This window comes from Amborella trichopoda, chromosome 6 (assembly GCF_054954075.1).
Source record: "Amborella trichopoda isolate Santa Cruz 75 chromosome 6, AtrichopodaSantaCruz75HAP2 v2.0, whole genome shotgun sequence".
NCBI classification, from domain to species: domain Eukaryota; kingdom Viridiplantae; phylum Streptophyta; class Magnoliopsida; order Amborellales; family Amborellaceae; genus Amborella; species Amborella trichopoda.
Genome location: NC_142341.1, coordinates 32,539,928 through 32,557,457, shown reverse-complemented (window position 1 = coordinate 32,557,457; position 17,530 = coordinate 32,539,928). Strand labels below are relative to the sequence as shown.

The 17,530-nt window shown below is 37.1% G+C and overlaps 1 protein-coding gene across 6 annotated transcripts in view; it reads right to left on the bottom strand.

Moving 5' to 3' along the window:
* The window catches only part of LOC18434980 (DNA topoisomerase, type IA, core), a 70,625-nt gene that overhangs the window by 37,200 nt on the left and 15,895 nt on the right, over window positions 1–17,530 (bottom strand). For 4 of the 6 annotated variants that reach the window (XR_016058086.1, XM_088870225.1, XM_088870227.1 and 1 more), the window contains 5 exons: window positions 17,268–17,367; window positions 10,961–11,204; window positions 6,340–6,502; window positions 6,116–6,235; window positions 3,040–3,119 (listed from right to left, as the gene is read on the bottom strand). Coding sequence is in view for 5 of the 6 variants with exons in the window: in XM_088870225.1 (XP_088726351.1) it covers window positions 3,040–3,119; window positions 6,116–6,235; window positions 6,340–6,502; window positions 10,961–11,204; window positions 17,268–17,367 (707 nt within the window). In the remaining variant the exon portion in view is untranslated. The remainder of the gene's footprint in view (window positions 1–3,039; window positions 3,120–6,115; window positions 6,236–6,339; window positions 6,503–10,960; window positions 11,205–17,267; window positions 17,368–17,530) is intronic. The other 2 variants (XM_088870228.1, XM_088870229.1) reach the window with 1 other exon arrangement.

Sequence of the window (17,530 nt, the reverse complement as noted above, 5' to 3'; positions counted from 1 at the left end):
AATATCCTAATGGTCAAGATGGAAAATTAGATAACGCATACCTAGATGGAATCTTACTCTAAGGTGGAGAACGATTTATTTTTCTATTTAAACCTATTTGAACCTCTCTCAAAATCTTATAAGACCTCTCTCTCTCTCTCTCTCTCTCTCTCTCTCTCTCTCTCTCACACACACACACACACACACACACAAAAAAAAAAAAAAAAAACCTCCCTCAAGCCATATTTCTCTCTCTCACAAGCCAAGAAAAGTGAACCCATCTCTCTCTTCTCCTTCACGCACCATATTTCTCTCTCTTCCCAATTTGAATCATGTCCCTCTCCCCTTTCCGCCACCCAAAAAGAAAGAGAAAGGGAAGTGGCACTTTAAAACCCTTAGTAAGGACACTGCTGGTTTTGAAGAAGAAGAGAGGTACAGCCAGCTAAGAGAGAAATAAACCTCAACCTTAGCTCTAATTTGTTCCTCTAGGGTTTCTACAAATGTTAGTAGAGTTTTTTAGCTCACTAAAACGCTAGATTGAAAGGTATTGCTTATAAAGCTTCCTGATCTCAGAAATTCCAACAAGACCTAAAGGATTAAAAGTGCACCATCAATCAAGGAATCGGGTGTGGGGTGTATCAATATATGTGAGGATAACTCCAGGCATCTTCTAGTAAGTCTTCCCAGCTGATTTAATCTATTTTCTATCATATTTTATATTTTTCTATGAATTTTCAGGACCATATTTCGTAATTTCATAGTGGACGATTGGTTATGGCTCTTGAATGGTATATATTTGTTTTGGCAATAAAAGTAAAGATCTTAGATTGTGTTTACGGTTTTAAATTGGATTTACAGCAGTGCATAGTGGCCTATGTATGTGGAATTCAGGTATATTAAAAATAAATAAAAAGAAAACTTTTAAATTTATTACTTTGAATTCCACATAGTCACTCCTTTAACCCCTATATTTATAGTGGTGTCCAGATTTAGGGTTAACCATCTTTTATGAGATTCAATCTCGACTATTGATCCTTGGTGATCTGAGGGGTGAAGATTGGCTTCTAATCTCAACCCTCTATTCACTAAATCAGCCATCATGATAGAGAGAAAGATCTAAAACCCTTATCCCCTAGTTTCCTTGACCCATTCACTTAGTTCTAAAAAGATAAGATGCTTATCCAAAAGATTTTTCGTTCTCACAAATCACCTAGAAACTTTCAAAACCTTCTAAAACACTTATCTCATCTTTCCTAATTTTTCCAAACTTATCCAAGATAATAACCAACTTAACTTGGTCAAACAAGAAAAAGAAGCGGAAAGAGAGGGAGTTGTTGGCCTAGGAGCCCTAGTGGCCCATGCCTAGCCACTGAGCCCCACATGAGTCACAGATTATGTTAAGCACCTGATACAAATTTTTAAACCCCTCTAGTATAACTTTTAAATGCTAAAAAATATATAATTTTTTAAAAAAATTATGATGGAAAAATAAAACATGTAATGCACATTAAAAATTCATTTTCGCGATTAATAAATTTTCCAAAACATAAATAAACATTATTAAAAAAGCATTGGATCCATCAAGTCAAGAATTTGCAAAATTAGAAAGGACTCCACTTATAATAGTTCCCGAGGTCCAAAACCTATATCCTCAAACCAACCCCACAGAACCCATGATCCACAATCAAATCGCAGGGGCTCATGTTTGACTCATCAAATGTGGCCAATAAATAGAGAAAACATGGGTCTAGCGTTTGAACTACAAGTTATATCATACATAGACATGTGCACGTTATCGCAATAGCCTCTCTACAGCACATGTACATGTATTACTCTTGCATGTCATTTCCCATAGATAAGGCTATCATACGTACATGTCATGTGGTGGTAATGTTGGGATTTTGGCCCTTTCCCTCACAAGGCACCAACTACACATAGGAGATTGGCCAACTCCTGGCCAATCCACCCTGGGTATCTCTCCAAACTCAAAGGGACAACCCTACAAACCTTCCACGGGTGTGCCTAATGCCCAGAGCCAAAGGCTTTTGGACTCAACTCCCAAGCTTAGACTGTCCAACCTAAGTGAGTCAACAGGCACTATGAAGCATGCCTCTCTAGTCCTAAATGGACCACACTCTACCTAGCAAGGTATCAAAAAACGCTAGGCGGCCCCTAGGCGGGTGCCTAGATCCTCAGGCGCCCTGTAGTGGAAACTCATCCATTTTTATCTCTGTAGTGGAAAATCATAGCATTTTTAAAAATATTTGCTATCCTAATGTACATATATGCATATATTTGTGTCAAATTTTGTAATTTATTCCATTTCGTAACATACGTTTCACTTTGGGAGTTCAAAAATAAACCCCATAACTTTTTTATACAAACTTGGGGGTCAAAATGACCTATTCTGCCCTTTTGGGCGAATTTAAAAAGCAATTTCTGCCTGACTTCACTGGGCGCCTACCCATACCTGGGCGCTGGGCGCCCGCCTAGGCGCCCACTTAGACCTGGGCACTGGGCGCCCGCCCAGGTAAAAACGCCCGTTTCGGACGCCTTTTCATGAGGCGTGCGATTTTTTGTTAAAAAACGCCTAGGCGGGTGCCTAGGCGCTGGGTGGACCGTTTTTTTAAACAATGCTACCTAGAGTACATTATTACTTATAGTCATCGTTTTTACATGCTTTCAAGGCCTTTAAAGGCCACATACCGCAACATTCTACCTGCAAATTTGTCTAGTTAACAAATCTGTTTTGGATATTACCACTCCTAACTATTTATAAGTTGCAAGTCATCAACATGTGCCATGCATAATGTAGTCTTGTCTTCCACAAAATAGTATTAATGAAATGGGCAACAATTACTTATGCAAGTTAGGTTTTGGATAACCATGCCCAATTAATTAGAATTGGAAGCCATCAACAAGCATAATGCATATAGAAGCCAGTCTTGTGTTCATGATACAGAGAATCTGTTTAGAAACATAGCACAATCTTTAGTTAGTAATTTATATTTTCTGAAAAGAAAAATCTGATCACCATGCAACAATCAAAACGAAGAAAACCTGATGAAACCCTGAGTGTACAACCGCTCAGCAATTTGCATAGCTTGATGTGGTCCAAGGCCTAATGCACTGGAAGCAACCTGAAGTAAATAGAGAACACAGAGTATGCTAAGCATAACTAGGTTCATGCATTCACTTGCAACAATCTACAGCAGCTGTCGGATTATTATCGTTGAGAATTTCAAACAATTGAGTAAGAAAAAAGAAAAAGAAAGCACAACAGAACTAGAGAACATAACTGTTTCTTGGAAACTTATGCCCTAAGTTAATACATCCCATGGGTTAAACCAAACATTTAACTCTCGTTCACATATAAAAAACTGGGAACACCTTGCTAAGAAATTTTAGAAGAGAATAAATATTCACAACACAAAGTCGAAATATTCTTTTCACGTAGTATGGTAAACTAACCCAAAACTACCGGAAAAGATCAATAACAATGTATTAGTGGAGTAAGTTTTAGTGAAATCCCTGCATTGAACAAGGTAACTTGGAATGCCCAGGGTCTCATAACAAGAAATTTATAAACTCCATAAATTGGGAAAATAATTGAAAGTTTCACCAGTCCACAAATGCTTAATGGGCATTCACAGTAATTATCTGCATGCTTCACAAACATTTTATTACACATTAGCATCTTTCACATATTTCACAAATGCTTCAAAAGAATTTCACACAAGTTTCCCATAATTATTTCTGCCATATGATGTTTCCCATGCATTTTACATGCATTTTTTTATCAAGTTATGGTTAAACAATTTGTTCACTTGAAATAATTCTCCCACGAGTCCTGAAAATGCCATGGAGATACTAAGGCAGCATCTCAGTGGTCAAGGAGAAGACAACACAACTAAATGTTCATTGCACTCAACACCCTCACTGGCTAATGCATCAGCATTTGCATTCACTTCCCTCATATGAAGGAAAAACAGGTACAGAAGAGTCCAAAATCATAGCATATGCATTTCCTTTAGCTTTCAAAACATGAAAAGGTTTCCTTCCAAATCATAATCCCCACCTTCATGGGGCATTCACATGTGGCATGCCAATCTTACCACAAGGGCGACGACAAAAAACTTTGAATTGATGACAAAATGTTCATGACAATTCTTACAATACCAAAACATAAGAGGACAAGCTGAAGATACAAGCACTGTAGGTCAGTTGTTTGTATTGGTCATCGATCCTTTTATAAAATAGTTTCTATGTGGTATCTTGGAACAATTGTGTCTTAGCTATATAAATGAGATTTAAAAAAATAAACCAATTAAGGCTGCCTTGAAGTAATAACTACATAGGTTTTGAGCTTGGGATAGAGTGGTCAAGATGTTGATTTTTGCAACACCACATTCCAAAGTTCAAATCCTACCATTGAACTAACCAACAAAAAAAAAAAAAAAAGCTGGTATATTTTCGGGTGCATTGCTTTCATATTTAGACCTGAGTTGGGAAAGAAGAAACACAAACTTCCAAACAATTGAATACATTATTATCATCACCACCATCATCAGAGCCTTATCCCAACTGTTTGGTGTCAACTACATGAATCATATTCCACCATTCTGGTATATCAAGGGCCATATCCTCAGTAAAACCATAAGTTCCGTGTCTTTTCTCACTACTTCCATCCACATCCTTTTGGGCTTTCTCATTGCCCTTTAAGAGCCTTCCACTTAGAACCAAATCGTGCCTCCTAAATGGTGTTGTATTGAGTCTACACTGCACATGGCCCGCCCACATAAGTATACTCTCTCACTTTATCATTTATTGAAGCCGCACCTAAGTTCGCTCGAATGTATTCATTTCGAATTCTATCTTTTCATGTCTTGCCACTCATCCATCTCAACATCCTCATCTCAGCTAGTATGTTATTTCTTGACCGCCCAACATTCCATCCTATAAAGTAAAGTTGGTCTCACAGTTGTCCTATAGAACTTCCCTTCAGCTTCATTGGTATGCGACGATCACATAAAACTCTGGACGCACATCTCCACTTCACCTACCCAACTCTCATTCTATGTATAACATCTTCTTCAATCTCTCCATTTTTGTACATTATTGAACCAAGCTATAGAAAATACTCTATTTTAGGTATTTATTGGTCTCGTTTCTACTCTTATTATTACTAAACTTATATTCCAGTTATTTTGTCATAGTCTGGTTAATTTTAAAACCTTCAGATTCTAGAGCATCCCTACAAAGTTCTAACTTTGCATTGACACCGCTGCTAGTCTCATCAATTAAAGCTATGTCATTCGAGAATAGTATACACCATGGTACCTCATCTTGTAGGTTCCTAGTTAACTCGTCCATAACAAAAACAAAAAAGACATGGGCTCAACGCTGACCCCTAATGTTGGCCTATTATCACTAAAAATTCATTTGTCTCTCTAGTTAGTTGTCTGCACACTAGTTAGCGTCCCTCGTACATATCTCTCACCGTGTCAATATAGCATCTGGAGACGCCTTTCTTTTCCGACACCGACCAAATTAAATCTATAGGTACCCCATTTGGTTAAGATGTTATAAATTTCTCCATGGGCACAAAATACACTAGAGCTTGCTTTGGATTCGCTTGCTTTGAATTCATGACCATTGAAGGGACCACTCTGACTTAATGAAATGATCTTAAGATGGATTAACTACTGGATGGCATAAGTTCAATGGTATCAGTGTGAATCACGTATACAAGTTAATAGGATGGATGGCAGATTTGATACTCCGAACCCTAAAAGGAAAGGTCAGGTGTAGGCATGTCATGCCACCTTGCTTGTAGAGTATCTTGGGATCAAAATCCTGTTAATTTTTTCTAAATTAAAATTAATGACATGGACATGAGTTAAATAAAAGAAACTTGACATTCAGTTCCTAGGAACAATGATTAGTCACCAAAATATTAATAAGATAATTCCATAGAAGCAGAAGTATACATAGAATTTGCTATAGAGCCATTCCATAACCATAGCAGGTATACACAAGTTACTAAATTTTCTAATGAGTGCCATTTATAAACCAATAACTTGATTTGTAAGGCCTCAATGAAGTAAAGGAGAACCAACATGGCAAACGGTATTACCTTCAGCAAATTCACAGTATTAAGCCCAAAAGGACGGGCTTTTCTTTCCTCTTTTGTTGATATTCCAATTACTTTTACTTTTCCTTCATCAACCACCAGCTTTTCAAAAATTTTTGTAACCTGCAAATTATTAAAATAAAAAATAACTCCTGTAAATAATCTCATTAATTCAAGAAACAGCATACCATGGAATTTAAGTCAAACTCACTAAAGTAGAACCTCACATCTAAATCAAAAACTCTGCTACGGTCCCACTCTAGGCGAAGTTCATAACCACTTTTACTGATGTATGGGTGCAAAGACCAAAACTTCTCAGGCCTAAATGTCGTAATCTGTAAGTAGCGTTGGACACAAAAACCTAGAGTAGGAGTTTGACATGGCCCATAGCTGCAAAAGAATAAAATAATACATCTTAGAAAAACCAAATAAAAAATTAACAGAACTTTTCTGTGTAGGAAGCATGCAGGTAAAAAACAATGCATAAGAAAATCCAAAAAAGCTCCCAACTGGTTAATGCTCAATTATGAATTAATAGAGGACATAGAGTCAACACAAATGGATCGAAATATTTGCAATCTATGTAGACAGTAACTGCTTATTTACTACGTCAACTAAGTAGTATGAAACAAAAGAAAAATGAAAGAGATTTTTATTGAAAAAGCAGAAAAAATTTGTGTTGAGTATATCCATTAATAAAAACATTTACCAAGCCATATCAGATATTCTAAGGGGTATATGGTATAGAAGCCTGGATGGAATCATAGGGTGGTACTACAGTTTTAGGGGATGTTCGCTCCCTTTGAATGTTCTTTCCCTAAGACAGCTTTCCCATGAGAAAGACCCTTCCAAGGCAAAGTGCTTCCATACTTATTTAGTTTGTGGACAAGCTTCACTAGGAAATTACATTGGCAGAGTGCTTATGGGAAACTGCTTTCCCATGGCGTCCGCCGGTTTCCCATGAAACAAACAAGGAGAATCAGTGGTCTGCTGGGAAAGATCTCTCCTGAAGAGAACTTTCCCATGAAACAAACATCCCTCGGTGCTCATGTACAAATGATTATGTGAAAGCTCTCTAGGAGGTGAGTTTTGCCAAATTTATGCATTTAAATCTATCCTCAAGGGGCCTGCTATACTGCTCTGAAGCAGAATCTCAGAAGCATGCGCTATCTCCATACCATACATCAGTTACATATAGGAAAAGGTAGAGGGCTTGATGAATGTGCCTACAACCTATCAGACTGGTTTGCAGGGCTTCTTTTCCATTGTTACCACAAAATACTGATTAATCGCACAAGAAATTTCATTTAGAGCATGGTGTAATATTTACGGAGCATAAAGACAGCTTGACAGTAAGAGAACTTATGCAAAATATCTTTAGAACCTGCCTGCCAGGATAGATCAACACCTTACCAACCTCATCTCTTGCTCGATCAAGAGTGAAGGGATAGCAGCTCCCTCATATTGGTTTGCTGGTGTAAAGAAACAGCCTGCCAAGATAGACAACTAATCCATCCAAAAGTAGCATAAATCCTCACCACTTATTATCCTTTGTACAATCCATAGCTAAAGGAGGTTGCGCACACCCTATATAACCAGTCCCAATGATGCTAAGAAAAGGGGTCTAACAGTAGACCAATAGTGTATGGACTAGCCTTTACTAGCTCCACAATTCTTCAAAGATTTTGCCTTCAGAAAGAAAAGGTAATGGTGACATTTCATCACATATTAATGAAGCGTAAAGTACAGTCACCAAAAGACATTCTTACCACTAATAGGGCATTCTTTTGCGGGGCCATCTTCAAGTCATGTTCCAATTGTTAATAACTACTCATATTGGGCTCAATATGGACACTAGAAATAGAAATCCATGCAACGACCTTAAAAATATTAACAATCCATTATTTTTCAGTCATGAGTACAGTCACCGATAGACATTCTAACCACTACTAGGCATTCTTTTGCGGGGCCATCTTCAAGTCATGTTCCAATTGATAATAACTAGTCATATAGGGCTCAATATGGACACTAGAAATAGAAATCCATGTAACGACCTTAAAAATATTAACAATCCATTATTTTTCAGTTTTTGATATACCAGTGCCAATCAGTCCTTGTTTGACAGGTTCAATAGTTGTTCATCAACACAATTTCGAAGGCACTTTCCATTATTAAAAACTCAGTGAGTCTGTCTTGGATTCACCCAAGTCACTCAGAACTAGGACTTTTCCCTCCTTGTGACCCCGAGTCACACCAACTGAGTCGGATCTAAATTTGACCAAACCTATCTGAGTCTCATAAAACAACCGAATGTCCTTTAAAAAACGTTATTTTTCAGATATAAAACATGTAGAGACAACTTGAGACTTGGGGATTTGACTCACTCCAGGTCCTAGCCTGTTCCTGGAGAGATTACGGGTTTTTAATTACTTCTTCATATCTATAGACCAAGGAGAGTAACCCTTGTTATTTCATTTCGAATGTAACGCTTATGTTGATTTCGAGCAACAATAAAATTAGAGAAACAACGCTTGCGATGAAAAACAAAAATGCTCAGTAGTCCTTTTATGTTGGGTTTCTGTGGCCATTGAGAGACTGTAACTAATATCCTAATACAGCGGAACATAAACTCTACAGGAGTGTAGTCCTTTGTGGACCATGATAGGTAAATGTTATTCGTCGATACTCAGACTTGGCTTGACGTGCTAGGCCAGTCAAGCTAGAAAACCCCTATGACATGGGCATGGAATTAAACCGATGAGAGTTTTATGAGTCATTCCTTGATGAGGTCAGAGTTGCCCAGGAAACTCTAACCCTTGAAAACTATATAATAGGGGCCCTCTCTCCCATAAATCTCTACACCTCTCATCTCTCTCTATCTTCTCTCTTAGATCTCTCTCTCCCTTAGAAAAATATTTCTTGAGTTAGAAATAGGGGCATGCCCAAGTTACGAGTAAAGAGGGGGCGCGCCCCACATATACATTCTCTAAAGCTTTCACATGCTTCAAAGATCTGAGAAAGACCATTGATCACGTGCGCCATTAAAGGAGGAGACCCGGTGTGGGGTGTGCTAAGTCCAGTTGAGGTAATCTTCTGGCATCTTCCTTTGTGGAATGCAGTATTTTATTTCTTATGCTTTCTTATTCCCATAAGCATTGTGTTGTTTTACTAATTGAATAAAAGAAGTTGCAATTAGTGGCAACAAGTGAGAACCACTTTTGATTATTTATTTGTTTATTTCAAGAGAGTTTTATTGTATTTGGACCTTTGTAGGTGTTCTAATCGGTGAGAAATAAAAAAAATTAAAAACCATATACACCATGCTAGATCACCTTGTCCAACTTTCATTTTAAACAAATGCAGAAAAACAAATATGAGAAAAGAAAAATGTTAAATGTGGTTTCAAGGATCTAGAAAGTTTTCCTCGAAAAGGATTAAAACATTGAATAAACACCAAATAAATTTACATGCCAAAGATTTATGTTCTTCCAGTTTGTTACTAAGTGTTGATTAGAACGGAACATTGAAAAAACACCAAATAAATTTACATGCCAGAGGTTTATGTTTTTACAATTTATTACTAAGTTTTGATTAGAATGGCTTCATTTTCTAATGGAAAAAGTTTAGAATGGCTTAAAATGTAAAATTAAGATGCCCTTCTAAAATCCTTCGAAAAAGGCTATTTTGATGTTGGAAAAACATCTGATTGACCATCTTGAGATCAAGATGTATATATATGGAGAAAAAAAGACATTTCAAATCCTAAATATAGTACATCTTGCATGGCCGTCCATTTCCAAGATTTTCATGTGTTTATAAATCTGCTTGATTTAAACCATTTTTTGGGTTTAAAATTTTATAATCAAAGAGAAGAATAGATTCTTGCACCATCCTAAGAACTTTCAACACTGAAATTGCTTCTCATGACAAAGTTTGGAGGTGCATCTTACTTTGATTAAGATTGCAACTGTATGCAAACCACACCTTTTTTAATAGACACACGCACACACAAACACATATACAAATTGAATAAATAAATTGAATAGAATATCCAAATAAAATAATTCAATTCAATATTTCAATTATGTATTAGATTCTTATTCTATTTTTATTTTTAGATTTTTTTATTTGAATTCAAAATATTCATTTTATTAATATTTCTTGATATGTTGAAAATCAATTCCATTAAAAATAAAAGATATTTCTTGCGTTTGATTGTTTGAGTAAAGTAAAGGATCAAACTAAACTTATGGACCGGAGGAAACAGATCTGTTTATCTAAGATCGAATTATATCGATTGAATACACCATTGTCAATATGAATGTTGGGAAAAATAAAAGAAATAAGACATTGTCTTAAATTGGTACTACATGGATAAAAAATAGAATGTGTATGTAGGCATATGTATGAATGTGCACATTTATATGTATATGTATGTGAGATAAAAAATATACAAGAGCCATGAACACAACAATAGGATTCAATGTGACAAGTTGCACAAACGTGAACTTCATCTACACGTTTGATTAGTAAGCACATTGTGGACTTCGTATAAAATTTAAAACACAAATCTCTTTTAATTTCGATCCCAAAGCACACAGAAATTTGCACTAATCCTCAAGCAAGGATTTCAACAAGCTTACACAATAGATGCAATAGAAGTCATAGACATAATAACCAAAAATAACACGCACTGATGCTGAAATTAATTTGACATCAATAGAAGGCATGTACCAAGATGTGAAGCCAATCAAAACATGTTTGGGCCATTAAGCAATGTAACACAAATAAGCAACAATCAGAAAGGTTTGTTGAGTGGGAGACAGGATGTAAAATATTGGAACGTACGAGATAACACTAGAATCAAGGTTGCCATATTTTCCTTGGAAATATCGAGTTTGAAAGCGTGTAAAAGCAACTCCAACTTTCAAGTCAATCTCTTGACGGGCATCCACAGCCAATGCTTCATTCTTATTAGGTTCAACAAGATTCTGCATGGCCTTCCTAATGTCACTCTCAGTAACAGAAGAAAAACGAGCACGGTATACCCTTCTTCCACCATCCATCGGATGAATACCAGTACACTCAATAACTGTAGAAATAGCATTTCAAGATTTAGTTTACTTTTTTCTTTCTTTTGTTTTCTTTTTTTTTTTAATGTTAGAAATTACTAAATCTACTACGGAATCTTCTCAGCATCTCAAGCGGACCATTAACTACATAATAAGAAACAACAAAATAACATTGAAGATTTCCAGACAAGCAGGCATAAAATCACAACCAAAACATATAAAGTAGACCACTTATATCCCTATAAGAAGATTTTATTCATGTCCATATAACCATAAAAAAAAAAAGTATTTGCCAACTGATTTTTATGTTATTTAACAACAAAACCAATAAAGGTATTGCTAACTTTACGAAGTTGTTTCAATCAATTTAATCTTTTGGAGAAATTCAGGACAAATATCTTCTTTACCTCAGTTCCCCCAAAAGAACAGTGGTTAAATCCTACAATTCATTTCAATGCTACAATCTTGACCAGAAAGAAAAAACAAACAGCAAAAGGGAAAGATAGAAAGTGGACAAGCACAAAGCGAGATATCAAATGGAGAGAGAGAGAGAGATCATCGCTATTCTAAAAGAGGGATTTTCATGAAATTACAACAGCTTAAACTCTTACATAAAGAACGACTTTAACAATGTGTGAATCTAATATAATTGATGCATACAAATATACAAACATATGAGCTAGTCAAGCAGAATAGAAACACCTCCATGCTGACTTAGCTCACTGGCCTAGTTCAAAATCATATGGTCTGCTCTAATCCCAAGAAAAACATCGTCTGGAAAAAAAATTATTTCCTGTAACATTCTTTTTTTGCAAAAAAGCATTTCCTAAAAGTGGGTTATTGCTGTTTGGATAGCATTTGGATGCGACCTGAAAGATATAAATTTCTATTGTTGGATCATCTGGAAAAACCATTCTCAGAGATTCCCTAGTTTTGGATTCTATCTCTCCTAATAAGCTCTTCCTAGTTTTTTTTCTCCTGTTAAGTCCATTGGTTTAGTCATCTGGCTTGATTTACAGCCATGTTCTTTCTCTCTTCTTGCTGATTTTACTTATTTAAGATTTAGGAGAACTTTGGATTCAATTTTTCACCTATTCTCCCTGCATCAAGTGGTATCAGAGCAGGGTTCGAGGACGGCTAGAGATTGCGATGGCTTGTTGTGGAGGTCTTAGCCATAGGGATGCCGATTTGATTCAACTGCACAAGAAAATCAACAACTTGATGGAGAAGGTTACAGAGCTATTGCTGCGCAAACGGTCCCAGCAACAGCGTGCCCTAAACGAAGAGGAATCTACAGGGATAGATCCAAATCGTGAGGATTTTTATGGAGAATCGTACGAATCAGAGTCCGGCCCAGAGTTGGAGAGGAATGATGAAGTTGCTTCAACCACCCAGTCCATCTCCCTCCTCACCTGCTTGCCAAAAAACTTCACCTCCCCCAGTACCTACTCATCGGAAAACTATACCCTCCCTTGCTACTCTACCCCAAATTTTGGCCAGAAAACTATACCCTCCCTTGCTACTCTACCCCAAAAGAAAACTATACCCTCCCTTGCTTCCTCTCTCCTATACACTGCTCTCTCTCTCTCTCTCGATTGGAGAGCCGCACGTCTAAAGCATCTTGCTTTTGCTCTGTTCCACAAGCCCTTCATCCCTTCAAATCTTGACCCCAAACTTCATTCCTTCAAATTGCCACCCCAAATCTCTACCCCAAACTTCACCGGAAGCATTTTGGCCGGAATCTTGACCGAAATCTTGAATACCCTAACTTTAGTGCGAATGTTGTTGTGTATGGGAACACTGTGAACCTTAGATTGTGGAATACGGCTGGTCAGGAGGATTACAACAGGTTGAGACCATGAGCTATCGAGGAGCAGATGTGTTTCTTCTGGCCTTTTCTCTTAACAGCAAAGCCAGCTACGAAAATGTTGCAAAGAAGTGGATTCCTGAACGTAGGCATTATGCTCCTGGTGTTCCTGAACGTAGGCATTAACCAGTTACTGTTCACACGGTTATTTTTTGAATTTCGGTATTGTTTTAGGGGTATTTTAGAATGTTAATATTTACTTGGATCTCAAGTTAAATTAGGGTTTTATAGGCTTATAAAAGGTTGGATGTCATAGTTTGCGAGGAGATGTTATTTTGGAATAAATTTTATTTTATGAAAGAAGAAAGTCATCTTCTCTTGACTTGATTTACAGTCATGTTCTTTCTCTCTTCTTGCTGATTTTACTTGTTTAAGATTCAGGTGAACGATGGATTCAATTTCCCACCTATTCTCCCTGCATCAGGTAGGGAGAGAGCTTCAAAAATACTTGGTCACAGAGGAGTTACTCCCTAGGGAAGAGGACATGGATGAGACCATCATGGCATGAAACACAAACTATTCATTGTTTCTCCTATCGCCAACATCTACCCCCTTGATCCTTGCAGATTCCAATAGAGAAAAAGAGAAGCAGCTCACCCTTTGAACCCAGCCCCTTCTTCGATGCCCTATTCATTTTGCTTTCCCCATAACTCCTCTGCTTAAACCCCACTAAAACTAGGGAAGAAAACAAGGGATTACGGTTACTGAGCTGAATGCACCCCATGGTCTCAGCACCCAAGAGCACGGCTCTATAACGAAAAACAGTACAAGAGAGAGGCGAAAATGAAGGAAAATGATGGATTGGTAGGTACCATGAGGGTGAGAGTAAGAAGAGAATAAGGGATATTGGTTTTATATAAACAACGTAGAGAGACAGAGAGACAGAGAAAACACGAGAGAGAGAAAGAGAATAGTATTCGGAGCTGAGAGAGGGTTTTGAGAGTGGATATTGGTTTTGTGAAGGGTGTAGACACGGTAGAGAGAGAAAAAGAAAGAGAGGGAGAGAGAATGGTAATTGGATGTGAGAGAACTAGGGTTTTGAGAGAGAGACTAGATAGTGTGGTATCGGCTGAGAGAGAGTGGAATACGGGCAAAACATATGGTAGACAAAGAGAGAGGAGAAAAGTGAGAACATTGAGGGCAAAGAGGGAATATATACATATGGAGAGAGAGAGAGCATGGTCCTTTATGTTCGGGTGCTAGAGGGTTATAGACCTGTTTTAATTAAAATTTCAGCACCATCAGGAAAGACTTGTTATGGACACTGTTTTTTTACCTTGTTGGGGCAAATATAATATCTACATTTTGGAAGTAAAATAGAAAAACCAATTTCTGGCAGAATAATATTTTAGTCTCAGATTTTGGGCGTAAAATAGAGTCTAAGTATGTCATTACTTTGCTTTTGCTAGCACTATTAGATACTAAACCTCCTAGTACAAAAATAAAATGAAACACTCTCAGATTGAAAACTCAGTTGGAATTATATCCTTCCAACGCATTCCGACATTTTCAATAGCTCTTAACTTCAGTGGAAGTAAAAGAGCGACATGACTCTTAAGATCTTGACGCACAGGGACCAAGAGTCATGGATCGATGAGTGAGTCATGAGGAGGATTTATATGCATGAGAGGCACCGAGAGGGTTGAGGGTTACCTCTTATTAGGGTCTGTTATTATATTTGTGCATCATGACTAAGTAATCAGTCAGAGCAATACGATTTATGTGATTTTGTGATATGAGCTCAATGATACAATAGCCCTATATAGGAAGGTTGGCCAATAGAGCGCACTGGCTTAAATCTCTGACTCTTAAGAACCTTCTCGTAGCATGCGCATATACAGTCGCAATGAATGGGAAGCCACTCTTCTACGGATCCATTGGTAAGAGGTATGCACATGTGCTAAGAGAGGAACCCCCACACCATGTATGAGCATGTCCTCTAGGTGGTGCACTTGAAATCTACTAATACTTGGGTATTCAAGGTCACTCATTGGTTTGACTTTCATATGCCAAGATCATGAGCCCCCTGATTATACATTGTGGGTTAGAAATATATTCGGCATATTGAGACGGTGGCTTTGGATTTCGGGGCTCACTAAGTGAAGTACTTCAATTTATAATTCAACTCCAAAGATCCTAATTTCCCTTGTAATTATTTTTAAACAATGTCAAAATGATTTATATTGAAGAAAAATCATGGAAATGATTTTTGTGGACTTTTGGGAATTTTTTTGGATTTGTATGAGCTAAAAAATGCATTTTTCAGGATTGTTTACAAGAAATGACAAATAAGGACAGTCCCCTGGGACCCACACAAGACACCCAAATGGCCAATGGGCGTCCACATAGAGGCCTAAGCGGTCCCACGCTACCCCACGTGGAGGATGACATGCGGGTGACATCAACAGGAGACCCCCATGTCCTTTTGCATTTTGATTGATTAAGTAAAGGGCATTGAATTTTAGAATTTTATAAAATATTGTGGTTTTGAAATAAATATTTTAGCACATGTTTAAAGCTTGAAGCAAGGGGTTTGTGCACATGCGTGAAGGTTTCTAGAAGGGTCTAGGGTTTGTAATTACAAGCCCTAAGGGTATATGGTAAATACGTAATTAACCACCTAACTTATGTGGCATGATTTCATTAGCCCCACATGCTCTTAGAAAATGGATGGACCTTTTGAGATTTGCTTTTTGCTGGAATTTTGTCAAATTACCATAGGGGCACACCCTCTATCTTGGTTTTTGGTTTAATTAAATGTAAAGAACATTGGGTATTTTAATAACCAGAGAAATTGAAGTGTATCAAAGGAGGATAAAGATGTTTAAATCTATAACATTTTGATGGTGGATGGGGGGCTAGGATCAAGCCTCTCTTTATAGACATTGGATAATGACATGGATGGCCAAGATTCATCAATCTAGAAGCCTATAAATACCCCCTTGAGCCTTCATTTTTTGTAAGAGTTCACATACTCTCTCTAAGTGGCATGCCACTCTCTCTCTCTCTCTATTTACTCATAGAGTGAATGCCCAAGTCACTTCTCTTCTTTTTTCTCTATAGAAAACTGCCCTCATGTTATAAGGTGAGAGAAAGTTCCATTGAAGCTCCTTCAAAACTCCATTAGTGGTGATTCAAAGCTTAAATTCAAGTCATGGATGATCTAGTCTTGAAGCCTTCAACAATTGAGTAAGATCTCTTTCATTTTCTTTGATTCTTCTTGCTGTATTACAGCAACTTATCTTCATCCTTTGATGATTAGATCATTTATCCATGCATAATTTGATCTCGCTTCCAAGAGCTTTACCCTTTGACTTTTGAAGTATTTTTTACTGACATTTCTCTGATATTTTCATGACCAAATCAATCAATTAGATCATCATTTTGATCTCATGAATTGTTGTTTTTATAAGCGAAGATTATCCCGAATTTGTATTGCTCAATTTGTGAACACAATTGACTTGGTTTTGTGTTTAAGAGCCTTGTTTTCTCCCACGAATTTCCTACATGATTTGATCTTTAGATCCCTGCAAATCCTTTCATGTTTTAAGTATATATCAATAGAGGCTGAGCTTCCCACTCTTGAGATGATGAATTTGACCGAATTTTGAGTTATGCCATCACATGTCACCCAATAGCACATAGCAAAAGCCCAAGACCATAAACTGAGCACCCGAGAGCTTCGATTGGCTTCCCATGGTCACGATGCCTTGTATCCTGAGTACATGTATATTGTTATGTTGGAGATCATGTCCTGTTGAGTTTTATGGAGTTGATTGATGTATAATTTTGCCTTGTAATTTTGAGTGATGCAGAATTTTTAAAAACACCCTATACATATGTAGTTTGATGATTTCCTTGCGTAGTTTGTTTTGCTCATAGAAAGGGACCCTAATTGAGTTGTATCATCTAATTTTGAGTGTTTTTTGAAGTCAATCATTCACTATAGTCAAAGTGACCTTCCTATAATTTCATTTTGCAAGAAGAATCTCAAGTGTATTGTATAAATTTTAAGGGGTATTGTCTTGTTTTTGTCTCTATTGTACTCCAAGTGCAAGAGATTTGGTTTCTATACTCTCACAAACTCAATAGTCGAATTACTTCTCACCATGAACAGTTTAAATATTTTAAACTTCAATAGGTTAAAGAACACACAAACTGAGCAAGAAAATAAAATATTTGCTATACATCAGAGATACAAAAGAGAAATAAACACCTTCAAAGCATATGTTTTCTCCCTCTCGATCACAATCTAGCCACAACACCAAATACTTGCATCCACGTGCTTCTTGACTCAAATGCCTGGCAATACGAGCCTTCAAATTAAATGAAAAACATGTAATCAGCATTTGGCATTCAATAGGTAAGCAAATCAAAGAACTACATGGTTAGTATCCAAACGATAATGCACCAATAAAGAGTGCAAGAAAGCATTTCTCTATGATTACAAAGTTCATCAAACAGTAAAAAGGAAGAAGA